This window comes from Eucalyptus grandis, chromosome 4, assembly GCF_016545825.1.
Source record: "Eucalyptus grandis isolate ANBG69807.140 chromosome 4, ASM1654582v1, whole genome shotgun sequence".
Taxonomy (NCBI): domain Eukaryota; kingdom Viridiplantae; phylum Streptophyta; class Magnoliopsida; order Myrtales; family Myrtaceae; genus Eucalyptus; species Eucalyptus grandis.
Window position 1 is genome coordinate 36,462,726 of NC_052615.1, and position 18,975 is coordinate 36,481,700.

At 40.1% G+C, this 18,975-nt stretch overlaps 2 protein-coding genes across 2 annotated transcripts; one reads left to right on the top strand and one right to left on the bottom strand.

Annotated features, from left to right (window-relative positions):
* Positions 1 to 1,319: 1,319 nt before the first annotated feature.
* LOC104442234 (kinesin-like protein KIN-UB) lies at positions 1,320 to 13,222 on the top strand. Its single transcript, XM_010055587.3, is given in 20 exon segments — positions 1,320 to 1,802; positions 2,353 to 2,453; positions 2,553 to 2,675; positions 4,261 to 4,446; positions 4,582 to 4,803; positions 4,976 to 5,129; positions 5,812 to 5,961; positions 6,327 to 6,344; positions 6,347 to 6,414; positions 6,688 to 6,891; positions 7,138 to 7,260; positions 8,018 to 8,149; positions 8,258 to 8,389; positions 8,640 to 8,775; positions 8,871 to 8,963; positions 9,865 to 9,990; positions 10,128 to 10,253; positions 12,075 to 12,218; positions 12,534 to 12,662; positions 12,735 to 13,222. Coding segments are annotated over 20 exon segments (2,727 nt in total). The 5' UTR covers positions 1,320 to 1,603; the 3' UTR covers positions 12,896 to 13,222.
* A 3,714-nt stretch (positions 13,223 to 16,936) lies between these two features.
* LOC104442235 (AT-hook motif nuclear-localized protein 22) lies at positions 16,937 to 18,527 on the bottom strand. The gene has a single exon (XM_010055588.3). It carries the CDS (start codon positions 18,055 to 18,057, stop codon positions 17,140 to 17,142), a length of 918 nt encoding a protein of 305 aa, XP_010053890.2. The 5' UTR covers positions 18,058 to 18,527; the 3' UTR covers positions 16,937 to 17,139.
* Between the last annotated feature and the right edge of the window lie 448 nt (positions 18,528 to 18,975).

Consider the following 18,975-nt stretch of genomic DNA (forward strand, 5'->3'; position numbering starts at 1 on the left):
GTTATTTTTTTTTCCATCTCATCAACACCGTCAAATTTATAGACTCAGATTCCCTTTGGTCACGGTTTCCTTGGTGATGGGCTTTTCATGTCTGATGCCCACGGCATGGGGCCAAAATTAAAGTTTTTTTTGGCGAAAATAACCTTAAATGACAAAAAGCTCACGAATCAAATGCGGTGTAAATAGAAATAACTCGATGGAGTAAGAATTGATAAACAAAGATTATTTCCGATTTCCACTGCATTTTGTAGTTTTGTAGGATTTGGTAAGATTGAATCTTATTTAAAGGCAACAAGTGGCTAAGAAAGAATTTTATCCGAGGTTGCCAAACTAAGAAGTAGAATCCAAATTGATGTGTTTCTTTTTGAGGCACTGGATTTTAGGAAATGAAACTAGTGTTACGACGAACCAATTTTTGGATCACACAAGGTCATTTATAATCTTCTTTTTTTTTTACTATACCAAGGTTGTTTCTATGCAGAAAGGCAAGATTTGCATGTACTTGGATTTAGATGGCAAGAAATATCCTGTCAAAAGTGGCATGATTTATGTACAACTGACTAATTGAGTTCACTTTGGTACCTTAAAACATTTTTATTCCACCGTTGCCCTTTTCCTTTACAACGCAAACTAGATAAACTCCCAAAAATTCTAGACTCTACCGCACGACTTGGCATGTTTCCTTTCATCCTGGAATGGCAATACGCGACTTCCATCTAAATTAAAGAACTTTGTACTTTGCAAATGTATGGTTCTTTTCGAAGGTGTTTTGTAATTCTTCGAAATTGGAAAACCCGTATTTTTCCCTTTTGCTTTATTTATAAGGTTCGAAACAAAACGGAAATGCATTTATTAGGAAAACGACCGGACAAGCAATTCCCACGCACACGTCGGAGAGCACCCGCAAATAATTTCCTCTTTTTCCCGCAGTAAATTCATCACGCGGAAAAGAAAATTCCACTATTTTTAAATAAAATCTTTGAAGTCTCCACCCGTGATAAAAATCGAGAGAGTCTCCTTTTCCTTTTTTTTTTTTTTAAATATTTTTATCGCGCGGAGCTCCCGCTCTCCCCACGCGCAGCACGCGCGCAGCCAGCGCGCGCGTTCGGCTTCCCCAAAGGGAAAGGGTCACGGACCGAGCGGTAATTTCGTCATTTCGTCGTTCGTACCGCTCCATGCAAAACCAGCTCCCGTCACTTCCGAAATCTACTCGTCCTAGCTTGAAGCGCCGTCCTCGGGTCGGTTCGGGTCGGGTCGGGTCGGGTCCATGCTCTCTCTATCTCTCTCTCCCCTTTTATTTGAAATCTCTCCCGCACGACCCCCAAATCTCTCTCTCTCTTCCGTTCCCAGCTCAGTGCAGACGGCAGTGCACGCAGCCAGCCGAATCGGAGCTCCAATCGGGCCTCCGCACTCCGCATTTCGCCGCCGGCGAACCTCCTCCGCCGCCGCGGCCGGCCGTCCGTCGCCGAAGTGGCCCCCGGCCTGACCGGAGCTCCTCCCCGGCCGCCCCGCTCCGACGCGTCCTCCGTCGAGCTCTATGTGAGCGCTCTCGAGGATATTGCCCTCCACGACGACCGGCGCGTTCCGTTCCGGCCGAGAGGCGATGGCATCGAGCGCGTACCGGAACGGCGGCGTCCCCCGGGGCGCGCTGAGGGCGCAGCCCTCGGGATCGAACGGGAGGCAGTCCTCCTCTTTCAAATCCAGGCTCGCTCCGTCTTCGTCTCCCGGATCCGCCGTCCGCCGCAGTAGCCCGGCCTCGCTCGGCGGCGGCGGGGGAGGCTCTTTTAAGAATCAGGACGGAGGTCGGTTTGCGTTCGATTTGTTGTTTATGCGGGCGATGTTCTGTTCTCGTTATCTTGATTTGTACATTGGTGAAGTGAATTGGGTTCCTTTTAATTGGATGTTGTTGAGAGTTTGGTGTGCATCCTCAGTGTGGAGCAGAGTTCTTTTTTGCCCGCACTGAGGATGCTACTAAAGTTTTTCCTCCCTACGAGTATGCTACTAAAGTTTAATTTCTTGGACGAAGATAAAGGCAATGCGATCAATTTACTAACTCGTATCATGTTCTGCTTGGATCGTAGAAGTGTTAGCCTTGAGTCTATCGATAATTGGTTATAATTTTGCATCTTTAGTGGTGTAGCGACCTGAACTAAGTTTCCAGATATGGTTGGAAATTAGCACGTTGGTCTCTTCAGTTGTGCTGTACCTTGTAGAGATGAATCCTGTTGTTGTGCTATTCTCTTTGACAAGGACTTAAATTCGCATTTAGGGGGTTCGGCCCGGATGAATAATACTCTGGACCAACAAAATTCTTGAATGTGAATTGAAATTCTGTACCATTGTCATGGCCAGTTCCAGGAAGAGTTCGAGTAGCTATAAGGTTGAGGCCGCGGAATGCTGAAGAGATGTCAGCAGATGCGGACTTTGCTGATTGCGTGGAGTTGCAGCCAGAGGTGATCCTAGTTTCAATCTTTAATTTAGCATTTCGGTTCCCCTTATTCATTTTTCATCTTTGCTGATTGTGCAACTGACACGTGTTTGCTTCAATTCAGCTTAAGAGGTTGAAGCTGAGGAAAAACAACTGGGATTCCGACACTTACGAATTTGATGAGGTTCTTACTGAATATGCCTCGCAGAAGCGTGTCTATGAAGTAGTTGCCAAGCCTGTTGTTGAGGTATGTGGTGCTTGGCATGATATATGTTTTGCTTAAATTGTTCCATAATCTCCGTTTGAGAAATTTGCCATAATATTAAGTCTACTAAATTGCCTGTTCAAGGGGGTTTTTGGTCTTGTTGCTTCTACTTTCTCTTCATAATTAAAATCCTGTTGGGGTTGTGGGAGGATTGCCTTGTTGAATTTGCCCTAGCTCTTGGTTTTTTCCCTGTAAAAGTTATTGATGTGAAAAATATTTATGTTTTCTTGTAAATGGAGGTGGAGTCTAAATTTTTTTTTCTTTTATATAGGATAGAATGATTTTGACTCTATGATGGAGTTGATGAGGATAGCAGAGATGGTATAATACGTTGCAACCATAATCTATATGCTGAGAAAATGTTCATCACTATTTATTCTAGATTTAAATATTGCTGCATTATTTTGTGTGCTTTTGATGTTATCTATTTGTTAGTCTAATTGTTTTTTCTTTGAAGCTAACCCACTCTTTATTTGAAAGTTTGAACTATGGAATTGTTGAGTTGTTGGTATTCGGTTTATACTGCATTTTTATTAGTAGAACTGCTCTATATATTCATGAATGATAATTTTCTGCTGTTTTTAATGCTTAATGTTATTATCTAATGCATTTTTCATTTACAACCATAGGGATGACATATTTCCAGCATTTCCTTGATGTTTGTAAAATCTTACAATCTCAGGATTGTCTCTTGCACTTGATTTTATAGACCACAGTGATCTTACTGAAAAAAGTGATTTTAACAACCTTGTTGTTCACATTTTTTAATGTTTACCTGAAATAACTATAAAGTCCCTCTATGAAGGTTTCAAGAAATTTTAAGGCTAAAAATTGGTGGGGTAAATAAAATCATTTATTTTTGAGAGTTTGGCTCTTTAATATTGGATGAATACTGCGTTTCTAGTTATTTTTGGAAGATGTGGTTTCTGAATCTTCCAATATCAAAGCGTCGAAAGAACTGCTCTGATCCTCCATCTATTTTAATTAAGAGATTCTTCTCAGCCCATTTGGATCTTCTCTTTTTACACTGTAAGCAAAACTGCGCAATTTGAGAGAGAGGAAAAAGGGGGGGGTGCTGAGGGCATATCAGGGACAAAGAAACAGGAGATGGGTTTGGCTTTCAAGTCAAAATAAATGTGAAGAATGTTTCCAAGTGTTAGAATGACATATTCTCTCTAAATCTTTGAAAAGCATACGTATCACACTTTCGAAAGTTAAGATTTTGAAACATGACTAGAGATTGTAATTTCCAAAACCAATGAGTCAAGTATCAAAATATATGGCCAATAGTGCTTAACAAAATTATGTTTTGATCTGTGGTACTAGTTGTGGTGATGTCCAAATAAACAAAACGACCTGCTAAAGGATTTACTGGATGTAGATTCTGCGAGGGAGATTTGTTTGTCCACCTGTCATTCTGATATTGTGTTTAAGCAGACTATTGGCACTGTTTACTTTGTATAACCATAGCCATGGGTTTATTTTACTGATTTTTCACTGATCAAAGAGAAAAGGTTATAGATTTTCTTTCCCTGCTCTTTATTTTCTAATGTTTGCAATTATGCAGAGTGTTTTAGATGGATACAATGGGACTGTGATGGCTTATGGTCAAACTGGAACAGGCAAGACTTTTACTCTGGGACGATTAGGGGAGGAAGATACCGCTGATCGTGGAATTATGGTCCGCTCAATGGAGGATATTCTTGTGAATGTTTCTCCAGATACTGATTCTATCTCTGTATCATATTTACAGGTTGCTATAATCTTGATTGTGTCATTGTGTGATCTGTTTAATTTCCTTCTAGATTTCAAAGTGTTTTTTGTTCATCATTCTATGTGAAATTATAATCTTGAGCGACCTGTCTAACAGTCATCAAATCATGTTTAGCTCTACATGGAGTACATACAAGATCTTCTTGATCCTTCCAATGATAATATTCACATTGTGGAAGATCCAAAAACTGGGGATGTGTCACTGCCTGGGGCCACCCATGTGGAAATCAATGACCAGCAAAGCTTTCTCGAGTTACTAAGAATAGGAGAAGCGCATCGCATTGCTGCTAATACGAAGTTGAATACTGAATCTTCACGTAGCCATGCTCTTCTGATGGTAATTATTTTAGCTTAGTGTTTGCTTCTACTAATTGAATTACGATGTCATATTTACCAGCTGTATTAATTTTCTAAGATACTTTATCTAGCAATCTTCATGATGATGCATTGATAGTTGTTTCATTTAGCTAGTTGTTATGATTAAGTGATGTCTGGTCTGATTGGTCTAGGTACATGTCAAGAGGTTGGTTACGGGAGGAGAAGATGCTCCTTCAATTGAGAATGGAAACTCTTCTCACTTTATTAAACCTTCCAAGCCACTTGTGCGGAAAAGTAAGCTGGTTATAGTAGATTTGGCAGGTTCAGAGCGTATTCACAAGTCAGGTATGTAAGCATTTTGATCTAGCCTTTTCATTGCTATATATCTGCAGAAAGGTTATTACTGCTCTCTCTCTCTCTCACCCACTGGGAATCTTCACTCTCAAAAAAACCTGTGTCACTCCCCAGGATCATGACACATCAAACAAAAGAAGTTAAGTGATTTATATTTTTGTGTGTGTGTGTGTGTGCCGGCGCATGAGTTTGACACAGTAGCAGAACTCTATGATCACTTTGATTGTAATGATTGACAATCAGATGACATCTTGAAGCTTATAATTTCAAATGAGATTAATATCAGTTCATGAAGCCTAAAGAGCTTATGAGAGAAAATAAACTGAAAAAAGATGGTGATTGCAATGCTTGTTTCCTCTCTAAGTAATTGTAAATCGTCTCTTCTATATTAGGTGATGTATTTTGTCTGATAAATTAGTTTCTAGAGTAAATCTTTTTCTCTTGACGTCTCAACACCAGTTGAAGGCTCACTCTTGAACTTTATTTCTGTACAATGGGTGAATCATGATGATCAAGTGATCTCTAGGCTGCTATTGCTTCTTTTAAGGTTGTCTTGTCTGTGTGTAGTCATGCCTATTCATCATTGCAGTATGTAGTGTATGCTTTTATCTATTAAATAGTTTATATAGATATTTCCAAATTTTTACTTGGTTTGAATAAAAATGAATTGCAGGAAGTGAGGGTCACATGTTAGAGGAAGCCAAGTCCATTAATCTATCACTGAGTGCACTAGGAAAGTGCATTAATGCCCTTGCAGAGAATAGTTCCCATGTTCCAGTTCGTGATTCCAAGCTAACGAGGTTGCTCAGAGACTCTTTTGGAGGTAAGCTGTTTTCCTGCTTTATGTTCTGGATGAATATAAGCATCTGCTGGACTTCAAGCAGATCTTGAAGGAGAGGAAGAGACTAGGCAGAATATAAAAGTGTACTTGGTGAAGTATTCATGTCCATCTGCTTAAAGCACAATTAGGCCAAATGATTGAATCTATAATTCCCAGTCTGATGGAAATTTTCATCTTGCTATGTATTCTGCTAACGGTTTTAATCTCCTTCTGTGGTTCATCTAAAGAAAGAAAGAAAGAACTGCTGTGACATAGAAGCGAAGAGATGGAAGTCCTGACATATACATATGCATTCTGTTGTCTGAGTTAAGTTATTAAAATGTTGATATGCATTATGTTGGTTTCAGGTACAGCAAGGACATCACTTGTGTGACTATTGGTCCATCTCCACGCCATAGAGGAGAGACTACAAGTACCATTTTGTTTGGCCAACGGGTGAGGTCTTACGTAACAGTTGGGCTTAATTAATAACTGATCTTTTCAGCTAGTTGTAACGCAGTTATCAATGCACTGTCTTCGGTATCAAAATCACTTGGTCATTATAACCTCACTTTGTGAGATTGGATTTGTTTTATATGAATATTTTTAGTTGACTGTTTTGTTGTGCCCCTTTTAGGGTAACTTAATATATAGACATCTATACCTTGACTAGTTGACCTGTGGGCATTTCAGTTTTCACTGTTTTTCCCCCCATTTATTCTTTCATAGGCTATGAAGGTGGAGAACATGTTGAGAATAAAGGAAGAGTTTGATTACAAAAGTCTTTCAAGAAAGCTTGAGATTCAGGTGGACAAGCTTGTCGCTGAAAATGAGCGACTTCAGAAAGATTTTGAAGATGAGGTTGAAAGAATAAATCTAGAAGCTCAGAACAGAATATCTGAAGTCGAGAGGAATTTTGCAGATGCATTAGAGGTTTGTCCAGTTATCTATATGCCATTGTGACTGTATGTCACGTTTTTTTTATTGGTGTATAAATAAACAACTAAAATGCTTAACTGCCGGTAGTATCTCCATGGACAGTTAAAGTTTTGGCATCTTATTTCAAATTTCACCAAAAATTATCAACAGATGGTTCTGCTCTTGCAAATATGAGCCTTTGCTTTGGGTTTCCTAGACTGTTTTAGGCTTATTCTCTGATTTGATGATTAACCCATGTAGAAGGAGAAGTTGAAATGTCAGATGGAATACATGGAGTCTATTAAGGAGCTGGAGGAGAAGATGGTGTCAAATCAGCGCAAACATAACCGAGATGGCTTCTTCGATGATAAACATATTGAAGAGGTATTTCTCCTGCCCCATATCTTGGCACTCGGGTTGTTAGGGTGCGCATGACAAAATTTCTGGAACAGAAATTGACAGAAATTGATTTTTCAATTTCTGAAATAGTTAAAAATTTTAGCTTTTGATTTCTTCTTCAAATCAATTTCTGAAATAAAAATCTGTTCTAGAAATTGAAAAATCAAATTGTGTGGATTTCTGTTCCAAACCTGTTCCGGGGAACAGAGAAACAGAGAAATAGAGAAGTAGAAATCTTATCATGCGCAGCCTTAGTAGTTGGAAACCCATGTCTAGTGATCTAAGCAAGCACTTCCCGACCACTACAGTTCATGCTCATTTTCTCTGCATAGACACTGGTATCTGTGAGTGCATATTACACACTGCTGCGTCACTCAATGATTATGCAATTTTTAAATTTTGAAATATTACTTTTCTCAGTCAGTGGTATCAAATGGTTTTGTTGTCTGAAACATTTTGAACTCTTGATTTCCACTATTAACTACTATCCCTTGCTTCTGTTTTAAGATCTATACTAGTCTCCTATTCAGGAAAGTTAATTGTTTTAATGAAAATTCATCCATCAACATCAATTACCTCCTAAAGGGAAGTTTCAAGTAGAAATGAGTTCTAATGTACCCTTTCTTGTTATTGCCATATGAAAATAAACTTATTCTGAACTGTGTTTCATGCTTGTGTATATGTGAGTGCATATAATCTTCATGGTGGACCATGCAATTTTTAGACAAACTCTCTTGAGCAGGGCCTGGCTTCGTCGGTTGAGGAAGCTTCTGATATCAAAAGGCAACTTAACGATGAAATTTCTCGAAGAAAGGCACTTGAGGAAGAGGTTAATAATCTCAAGAGTCGATTAGCACGGTGTTTACAACCTAAGGTATCTTCTACACATTAATTGTTATTGGGGATTGGATTTTTAGATAGCTGTCAGTTTTTGACATTTTGTAACTCATAATTGCTTTGTATTTGGATGTGATGTATCTAGGAAAATGGGGGTGGTGAAGTTTTAAGGCTTCACAAGGATCTAGAGGATGAGGTTTGCGAAAAAAAGAGACTCGAGGAAGAAGTTATAATGCTTCGAAGTCAATTACTGCAAATGACTCTTGACACCGATCAGGTACTCTTTGGTGAAAACTAAGGCATATCTTGCTATTCTTTATCTTTTGAAATTTACGATTTCAAAGGTTTTAACTTGGAGGATATATACAAGATCCCTGTTACTACAGAAGTAGAAAATAATGAGAAAATAATGACATTTCGCAGTATGTTTAGTCATTTTAAAAAGACTATATTCGCTAGCATGAAATCACTATCACAAATTAATATTCATCAGTGGGACCTTTGATCACATGTTTTTCCTTCTGCAGCCAAGATATCTTGACAGAGGTGCATATAGAGATTCTTTTAATGGTTTAAATCCTCTAACATCGCAAGATCAGAATCCCCATTATAGAAGCAACGGAAATAGGCAGAAGGCATCAGCTGCCACACTATCTGAGCAAGGTAAGGGACAAACTTTGAGAAGCTGAACATTTAGTCTATGAAAGTAAAATTGTATATTTATTTCTAACTCATCAACTCAACAACCAAATCTACAGTGGGGTTGCAGAAGATATTGTCTCTCCTAGAGTCAGATGATGCCAATGTACGGATTCATGCTGTGAAGGTGGTGGCCAACCTTGCTGCTGAAGGTGCATTTCCATCTCTCTTGAACCTTCTTATCAGATGTGAATTGAATGTCATCCCTTTTTCTGGGAGCATGTCTGTATCTTCATAATAAAATTTCTCAATCAAGATGTCTGGGATGGATATGTGGCCTTTGTTTGTTTAGGTTGGTGTTGTTCAAGTTTCAGTTCATTGACTGTGAGTGCTGTGGCTGCTCTAACAGCCTGGTTCTGATCTTTACTCAGTTGAATTTTTTCATTTATGTGGTTGCTCTTTTGGGTTTCTAATTGAAGAACATGTGCTGCTCCTATATAGTTTCACTTACCAAAATCTTTCTAAGGCCTTTTCGAGGACAACAATCTGTTGCTCTGTTTCCTCTCTGACTACAAAAATTGTCCCTCTTATGTTGGAGAAATTTTGTGTAATTTCACCTTTTTGAGTAGTTGGACCAGATGTCAAAAGTCAGCCTCTCAGATGCTTTAGAGCATATGTACTCCTGTCAAATTCTCCTCATAAATTCAATTGCCAGCTGTTTATCAAGAAGTTGAGTTGTTTAAAATGGCTTCTTGGGAAAGGAGATATAGGCTACTGTGGCAATGGGATGACATATAAGGAAGTAAATTCACAGTCTAAACAGGAGGCTAACAGCGAAGTGATAGGGAGAGAACTGCCTATAATTTTTACGACTTTGATGTCTGACTGTCTTCCATGTTGTTGAAATGTGAACGAAATATTAGAGAACTGACTCTTTTTCATAAGTGCAACAACATGCTTTGGTGCTTGTGACAATCTTTTGATCTCCGATTCTTGGGTGGGATAGTCCTGTTGGAATTTTAATGTCTATTTTCTTTCATTTCATTGTGTTTAGACTCATAAAAGTACCTTGTTTTTACACTTAATCAATGTTCTTGTGTATGCACTCTACAGAAGTAAATCAAGAAAGGATCGTGGAAGCTGGTGGTCTTACTTCATTGCTCATGCTCTTGAGACGGTATGAGGATGAAACTGTCCGCAGGGTAGCAGCGGGTGCTATAGCCAATCTTGCTATGAATGGTAACAGCTGAATCTTCTTCTTCTTCTTCCTCCTACTCCTTAAAATCGTTGCTGTTTTAGGTTCTATAGGGAGTGTTTGTTCAGGGTTCTGCTTGACTTCCATTATATTCCTTTTTGTTGCTTTGGCATTTGTGCAGAAGCCAATCAAGAACTCATAATGGTTCAAGGGGGAATCAGTTTGTTATCTATGACAGCATCTAATGCAGAGGATCCACAAACGCTGCGGATGGTTGCTGGGGCTATTGCAAATTTGTGTGGCAATGGTACATTTATCTCTCTAGTCTGATCCCTCTGCTTTGAATCCTCACTCTCTTTGTATTGAATATGAGAGCTCCAGAATGATGATGCATGAAGTTCAGTGCTTGATATGGGAAGCCTTTATTTTATGGCCATCATTTGGGAACCCATTATTAGCTCTCGCAGCTTTGCTCTGAGAATTATCATAGTTCTGTACTGGCTTCCTACTTATCATTTAAAACTTGACGTCATGTGGGATTGCATAATTTTATGCAAGCTAACACTGTCATCCTAGTTCATCTTTGATATACCATGTTGATAATTTGATGATGACAGCAGCGGTATGGGGAGTTAGTTTCAGCTTATTGGATGCTATTGATATTCCTACCTTCTAAACTTCACTGATAATTATTAGTTTCATTTAACATCATTGAGGACAAAGGAGAATCAGCACAGTTTATTTAACTTTGAGATGTAGGAGTTAAGAAAACACTAAACTGACATGTGTTCCATGAGTAGTTGCTAACAGCTCTTGTCTTTGTAAATCATCCTGCACTTTCCTTTATTATTTCCAAAATCCACTTTTAATTAATATTGAATTCCCTCTATTTTAGAAGCAAGTATTACAGTGCCTATAGTGCTTCTCAAAGTGATTTATAAATATAATATGCAGATGTTGAAGAGAAGTATGGCCATTGTCAAGTTTGGTTGCATTTATTCTTAACCCATAAAGATGCAAGAACTGCAGCCTGTCTTTGTTTATAAAAATAATTTTTTTGCTAGGCGTATGAACCTGCTTTTCTATTTTTATTATCCTCCTTTTACCGTAAAAAGGTAATTAATAGTAGACCGTTGATGTTTTATTATTTCAAAAGCAAAACAAAATTATGCAGATTTTACTTTAGTCAGGGAAAAACTTATACAGTTGAAGCAAATCTGTTAAACAGCAACCCTTAAATCCCTGGTGTTTGTCCCAGCCCCCCCAGTAACGTTTGAACTCAACCCGAGCACCTGCTGCTGAATGGTTGACTAAAGCTTGATCGTGCTTCATGCGTAAGCCCAAGCTTGACTGGATGTGATGATCCAAAGGCAACCAGTGCTCAATTGGGAAGTCAGGTCATTTTGGGCTTTGAGTTTAAATCAGAGAATGAATTAAGGTTTTCAACCCTTTTAATGTGCAAGCTTTGATATCCTTCATACATAAATATCCATAGTTGGAAAGTGCCCTAAAAATGTAAAAGCAAGCAACTACTCGATTAAGATGATGTTTTGACTGAGTCAAATATACTTTAGCTTCGCTTAAATTTAAATTCGAACTTAGACTCAAGCTGTTAATTTCAATAACAAATGGAAGCTCAAGAGGATAGAAAATCTTAACAAGTAGCTATGAAGAGTTTTAGCCATTTACACCCTTGGTGAATCATGTTATTGGAAATAAGCACATGTATATGCTGGTCATTCATAGAGAAATGATGGGACCTTAACCACCTGGCACGATGGCTATCATATGTACATTTATGCCATCGTTTTCTTGCCAGGGCTGTTGAAACAGGCTTGTGGCCAAGTTAAGAAACTTGGGAAATTTGAGTGCTGAATATCGGGAGTAGAGTCCATTAGATTCATTATCTTTCTTGTTTTATCCCCCTTGGGCCTTGTTACAACCAGCAATGACCAGACTTTAAGTCGCTTATGTTGTCTGTTTGGGTATTCTACAGTACAGTACATGATACGGTTCAATTTATTGAGAATGCACTAGAAGAAGGTGTTTGCGTTGCAATTCTGTTTCTTCAATCTTTCCTGATTACATATTTAGTTGACATATTAAGAACAGTATGTTCCTTGACCAGACAAACTCCAGCAGAAGCTGAGGACTGAAGGTGGTATACGGGCTTTGCTGGGGACTGTCAGATGTGGACATCCTGATGTATTATCTCAAGTAGCTCGTGGCATTGCCAACTTCGCAAAATGCGAGTCCCGTTTGGCTACTCAAGGTACACCACAGATCTTGGGGCATGATAGTAGGTACAGTTATGGATATTGAGGACTTCTAATAGACAGTCAATGCTAGTTGACTAACTCCATGAGTCACAATTTGCTAAAGTTCAATGTTGTTTATCAAATATGTGCTTTTGCAACCTATTGTATCTCCTGGATTACACCAGAGGAAGAATAGTAGCTTCTGAGGGCTGGGGCATGTTGGTTATAGTGAAATAGTTTTAAGTTTCTTATTGTTGTAAAGAATAGATATGATCTGACACAGCTTTTGCATAGAGTAGCTGATGACGTTGTTTCATTGCCAACCACAGGGATAAGGACTGGTAGATCATTTTTGATCGAAGATGGTGCACTTCCATGGATTGTGCACAATGCTAATGATGAAGCAGCTCCAATTAGGCGCCACATAGAGCTTGCTCTATGCCACTTGGCACAACATGGTAAGGAACTACTTTTACCTCCTGGTAAGTTGCAACTATGAACTTTAAATTGATGATTAGAACAAACTGCAGAAGTGAATGCGAAGGATATGGTTAGTGGTGGTGCCTTGTGGGAACTAGTTCGTATCTCACGTGACTGTTCGCGTGAAGACATAAGAAATCTTGCCTGCAAGACTTTGAACTCAAGCCAGATCTTCCGGGCAGAGTTAAGGCGGCTGCGGGTGGAATACTGATCTGGTATATGATGTTTTACTTGGGCGGTGATATAGAGATGGTTCTTGTTCAAATTAGGGGAAATTGGGTGACTTCAAATGTGCTAGCAGTTTTGGTTTTAGAAAGCCGGGTACCCTCTTCTGTTGGTTCAACCATCTTGTTGTCTAGCAGATAAAGTTGTTAGGTCAGAGGCTTTGTATTCTTTTCGGGCTCGGGGATTGAAGAGAAGTCAATTTCTTTTGACAGTGTATTTGTGTAAGGAGGCACTTGACATGTCATCCCCTGTATATATAAACACTTGTTGTACCTGTCATGAGCAATGAATATCAGCATTCTTTAATGTTCAATCTTTTTCTGATGGAGAAACCCACAACAAGGACTGAGGGTTTGTGCTTGCGACTTGCTCTGTTGATACAGTATCCAAGTGTTATTTATACGCAGGGTCAACAGGATCATGGCTTGTCATCACAGAATCGCTTCATTAACCCTCATGCATGTCGCTCTCAGTCATTTTTCTCACAATCTATATTCGATTTTTTCTTTCCGGTTCTTTGTTTTTGTTAAACTAGTGATTTTTCTATAAAAGTTGCAATAAGTCTTTTTCGAACATTCTTTTTCCTGTAATTATGTTTTCTTTGTTAGTTCCTTGTTAATAATTTCTGTGGGAACATACAAGGGATGCTTAAGACAATGGATATTTTCGTATTATCTTCATTGATCAAAGCTTGCGGATGAGTGCAAATGTTAGGGTTTAATATGAACCTTTTGACCATGTGTTTTTTCCTTCCCCGCTTAACTGGGCTACTGAAGTTGTTGACCTAGGTGTGCGGAAGAAGTATCACTTTGAATTAGGTAAAAGTGCACATACCAGACAGTCGAGACTGACGTAGTTCACCGACCAAAAAAAAAGACTGACGTAGTTTCGAATTTGATGAGACGATGTCGCACTTGGGAATGCAGCACTAGCAGCATGGATGAGATGAGCAGATCATCAGAAACCCAGGGAAGAGATGGACTCGTGCGGGGTATTCCTATGCGATAAGATGCATCTGGTACGGACGTGTATCTGATGTTCGCCTCTTTCGTTTTATTCATCGGCAATGTCATCAGTAAAGACACAGCCGGCGATAAGCCTCTCCTAGCCCTAATCAAGCCCCTAGAGTGGCTTCCTCTATTGTTGCCATTGTTCAAGCAACAGTGACTGCATTACAAATCTCTCCCTCTGATACCATCCCTCACGAAACTACTTTAGTCAGGCTAAGTCCATCCCGCGCATTGCGAATTTTGAGTTCACCTATCAAGAGGGAGTGCTCTTGCTAATTTGACTTAGTCTCGGTCCATCATGATTTATGCATCTTTTGGAAAATTTTCTGGTGACTTGTGCTTCGGTATATCATTATCGTTGAGCCAGGTTAAGTCTCTTCTAATTGCATTAAATCCTTTCTGGCTTACTAAATTACGTATGAGAAAGTAAAATGGAGTGAATTGGAGGTTAGAGAGTGATTTTAGTTGTTACATATGACGACTACGGGAAATTTAAAACCCTCAAATTTGATTTTTTGATTGTAAACTAAACCTGCTCCCGCAGTATATGCTGACGAAACTTGAGTAGCCTAGATATAGCTGGGTTAGTTCGATTGTAGAACCATATTCACTTGGGGAAAAATAATTCAGATCGAACCGGCATATTTGACGATGAAGACGACATGACTATGTGGATGCTAATGATGCACTTTGCATGGGCGTAAACACATGCTCATTGCATGAATTCGACATGATTTTGAAAAACTTAAAGTCGAGTCATTCTTCAATCACTAGCCTACTCTTACAAGCTTTCACCACTGTTACGAAACTTTTCTGAGCTCACCGGCAAACGAGACATATATGGACCATGGACATATTATATTTCTCATTGCTTAATTAGAGTCGAAAACTTCGTTTAGTTACATTCTTGTTTTAATCATTTTTTTGTCTTTTTATTACTAGGGTTTTTGCTTAATGACATGATGAATATCTTTCAGGCCATGCAATGAATGAATCCTTTTCTGAATTTATGGTGCGAATCTCAGCTCACACTTGCATTTCAAATAGCCTTTTCCTCATTACTCGATTAATTTCACAATTAAACAACTGAGCTGATGTAGTTATCTCAATTGTTCTGTTTATAATGTCATACTTTATTGAGATTTCATATTCTATTGAGATTTCATATTCTACTTCACATCGATTTTGACGAGTCCTTCAAAATTTTAAGAAATCTCATAGGATGTAGGAAGTCTCGTTATATCACATGGTTTTGAGAATATGAATCCTCTTAATTTTTTTTCCTGTCATGAATTAGCTCCTAGGCTTTAACCCATGAATTCACCATAGATACTGGGTGTATTGTTGTATTACTTATGCAGTTATTAAAGTGAACCATGCTCCTTAGTCACCATATAATGGGATTATTACCTATGCTATTACCACTGCGATAGTAATAACCTACTACATAGTGAAAATATAGGTAATGAATTCGACTTATCCCTAAAGAGTGCCAATTGAGGATTATACCTCTATATAGCATCTCCTAAAGTGACAGGAAATTCTTCATCATGTTAAATCATTATGAGGGAAAGATGAGTTATCAAGATTAATTTTGCGCTGGCAAATCACGATTTTAAGATAATTGAGTCAATCAATTAAGATGATCTCAATGATAGATAATTTTCAATGAAAGAAGTCTTATAAATGTAAAATTAGTTGTAGAGAGAGCAGGTGCCTATCTCATGCGATGTGAATAACTTAGAACATTAAGAAAAATACTCTAGAAAGAAAGACTCTAAAGAAAAAGATCATGATATTGTTATCCAGTCATATCAGTATTGCTTGTTAGAAAATCATGCTAAGAACCAAAATTTCCCAATAAACCAAATTAAAAATTTCTAGTTAGTGTTTTATATGCGTAAAGAGAAAAACCCTAGAAACCAAGAAGCAATGAGAAGAACAACAGAAACAATTAGATTGACCGTAAAAACATGACGAGGTTAAGGATTAAACCCACGATATCAACAAGAGAAGGAAAAAGAAACCACCCTCAACGTGTCGTATAGGAAGCAACAAGACAAAAGCTGCATTCAATAAGATAAACTGACCTCTCTCGCCCAGTGATTCCCTCCCGAACTTCACTCCTCTGACCGATGCCACACACCACACTGGATTGTCCTTGAGAGAGAGAGAGAGAGAGAGAAGATGGTGACTGGTGAGCTAAAAGGCTTGATGAGGTTGGATCAGTGTGTGTCTTGGTCATTGTCTCTTCTTTAATTGGAACTGCAGTGGAACGGATGCAGCCTCGGAAAGGAAACCCTTTTGTTTTTCTCTCTCGCAGAGCCAGCGCACGTGTGACCCATTCGTTTCTGCTACCATTTGAGACCACCCCACCCCCCATTCTCCATAGACTTGCAGGAAAAGTAGGAGAAAAACGAAAAAGAAGGGGGAAAAGAAGAGAGACCAACTTCACCCTTCATATGAGATAAGCTCATCCCAGATTCAGGACCGCACGCTAAAAATAGGGGCTTCGCTTGCTTTGAGTAGGAACATGCATGCCCTTAAAAAGAAAAAAAAACTGGATAGCAATGATGAGGACATGTATAGAAATGCCATCATCATGACAGGTTCACAGAGAGAGAGAGAGAGAGAGAGAGAGAGAGAGAGAGAGAGGACACACCTAGGGGCTTATGGTTTGGTTAAAATGATGATACGGGGAAAAAGATGGTACTTGTGCGTGTGCAGTCATGTGTTTGCTCTCATGAGTGCCCACATTTGGTACTTATAACTATCCCCAACTTTGGGTTCCTCCTCATTTTAGTTTTTGGTTCTATAATGACCTTTTTTGGGGTCCAAAATCTTCCTTCTTTATCACAGGAAAGAATGAGAGAGAGAGAGAGAGAGAGAGAGAGAGAGATATTTATAGCTACATTTTGCCATTTCTTCATTTTGAAGTCATCTGGATGAAAGAGAGCTGCCTTGATCAAAATCAAAATCCAACAGAAAAGAATTTTCTTTGAATTTACACATCCTTCTTCAAACAATTATAGGAGGTGAAACACCATATGACTAATGTCAAGACCAACACATATTAGTAAGTAACAAGAAGAAAAAGTAGAAAGGAAAGGCCACTACAAAGAAAGTCAAATTTAAAAGAAAGAAAAAGAAAATAGAAGGTAGATCCGAAGGACACATTAAAAGAAAATTTGGGTGAATCTATTTCATTCTTTGGGTTAATTCAATAGGGAGGAGGGCGAGCAGCTCCCCAGTATGTCTCACCGGGCAAATTGCATGAATTCAATAGATTCGGTGCAAAACCATGCAATAACGCTCCATTCGCGTCTACAGGCATTAGCTGCTGCTGCTGCTGTTGCTGCTGTCCCATTCCAGGTGATCCCAACTGACCACCACTCGGCACCGGCGCCGCCGCCCCTGCCTCCTCCTCCTCGAGCGGGAGCCTCTCGTAAGCAGCGTTCCCGAACGAAGCTGCCATTATCACCACCGGCCCTGACGCCATGAGGGGCCCCGCCACGTTCCCCCCAACCACCTGCCCCTGCCCGCCGGCCAGGTACACAGTCAACCCAGAAAGTGCCGGCGGGGCTGGGGGTGGCAGGATTGACCCCGACAGCGAAAGGATCTCGAACCGCCCATGCAGTGTCACGACCGCTCCTGGGGAGGCTGGCTGCCGGAGGGCGACGTTGGTGACCGTGCCGCTCCCGCTCAGGATGCAGACCCCGCGCTGCCGTCGCCGCGCGAAGGTCGACATGCTTTCCACGATATCAGCCCCGCTTGCGACCTCCACGACGTGGGAGCGGAGGGCGTTGGGGCTGTCCCGGGTTATGATGATGGGAGGCTTTGGCTTGTTCTTGGAACCTGCTGGCCGTCCCCTTGGCCTCCTCGTGACCTCTTTACCTCCTCTTCCTCCAGATTCTTTCCCATCGGTAGTGGGGGAAGTGGTGGCGGCAGAGGTGGAGGAGTAGTCGTCACGTTCCCGTTTCTGGCCGTGGCCGAAGCCGCTGTTGTTGCTGAGGTTGTCGTCCTCGGAGTTCTGCTGCTGCTGGTGGGATTGGAATTGGTGATGAGGAGTAAAGCTGTGGAGGTCTCGGCTGAGGAAAGGAAGTGGAAGAGGACGTCCATGAGCCGTCACTGGATCCATATCTTCTTTCTGGCTTTGCTTGCGGTATCTCTTTTGCGTGTGCTTAAAATACCACTTGGTGAATTATTACCCTTTTCCACGCAAGAAATTTAGAACCCAGAACTGCCTTGTTTCTTTCCTTATCGTCAATTCTTGCTTGGGAGCTGCTTGGTGGGGATGAGCTTCCCTAGAGAGAGAGAGAGAGAGAGAGAGAGAGAGAGAGAGAGAAAGAGAGAGAAAGAGAGAGAGAGAGATTTCTTGAGGATGAATCACGCTAGACCCACCAAATCTTGAGCTGAATTGAAGTGCCCTTTCGAGGGAGACTGTAGAGAGGTGGTGATGGGGTTTGTTCTGCTTAGGTTTCTCAAGTGTCTTCCATGAAGCTGAGAGAGGAGGAGGTTGTCTTGCTGGTAAGGGTTTGGGGCTAGGAAAAGAGAGAGAGAGAGAGAGAGAGAGGATGAGAAACGAGGAGGGAGGGAGCTTTAGGTTGGGTTAGGGTTAGGTCAATCTCTCTCTCACAGCTGAAGCTCTTTGGTTTAATGAATTTTTTTCGGGTCGGGGGTTTCGGACAGATCAGAGTGCGCATGGGCGGTGGGGGCGGGGCCCGCACCCTTCCTTCTCTCTCCATTTTGCAAGTGGGGTCCACGTCATTATTGCCCTTCCTCAACTCCAGAATTTGTTAAGGTGATGGCGATTCGGTTAACCACTGTGCACAGCACGGATGATCCGGTGATTGGTTATGAGATTGAGATGAGAATTTGTTACTTATGTTAAAGAGCACAAGAGTATAAATTCAAGCCAGTCAACATATTCGATTGAATCAATTTTCACTAAAGAAATTTAAGTTAATGAGTTATAAACTATTCCACACCACATTAATTCTTCTATGTATGATTTTTCTAATACAATTCATACATACATCTTAATAAGGTATCAAAT

Bases quoted from the DNA above. Each gene is read 5' to 3' on its own strand.
- LOC104442235 (XM_010055588.3), bottom strand. From the start codon at position 18,057: ATGGATCCAGTGACGGCTCATGGACGTCCTCTTCCACTTCCTTTCCTC.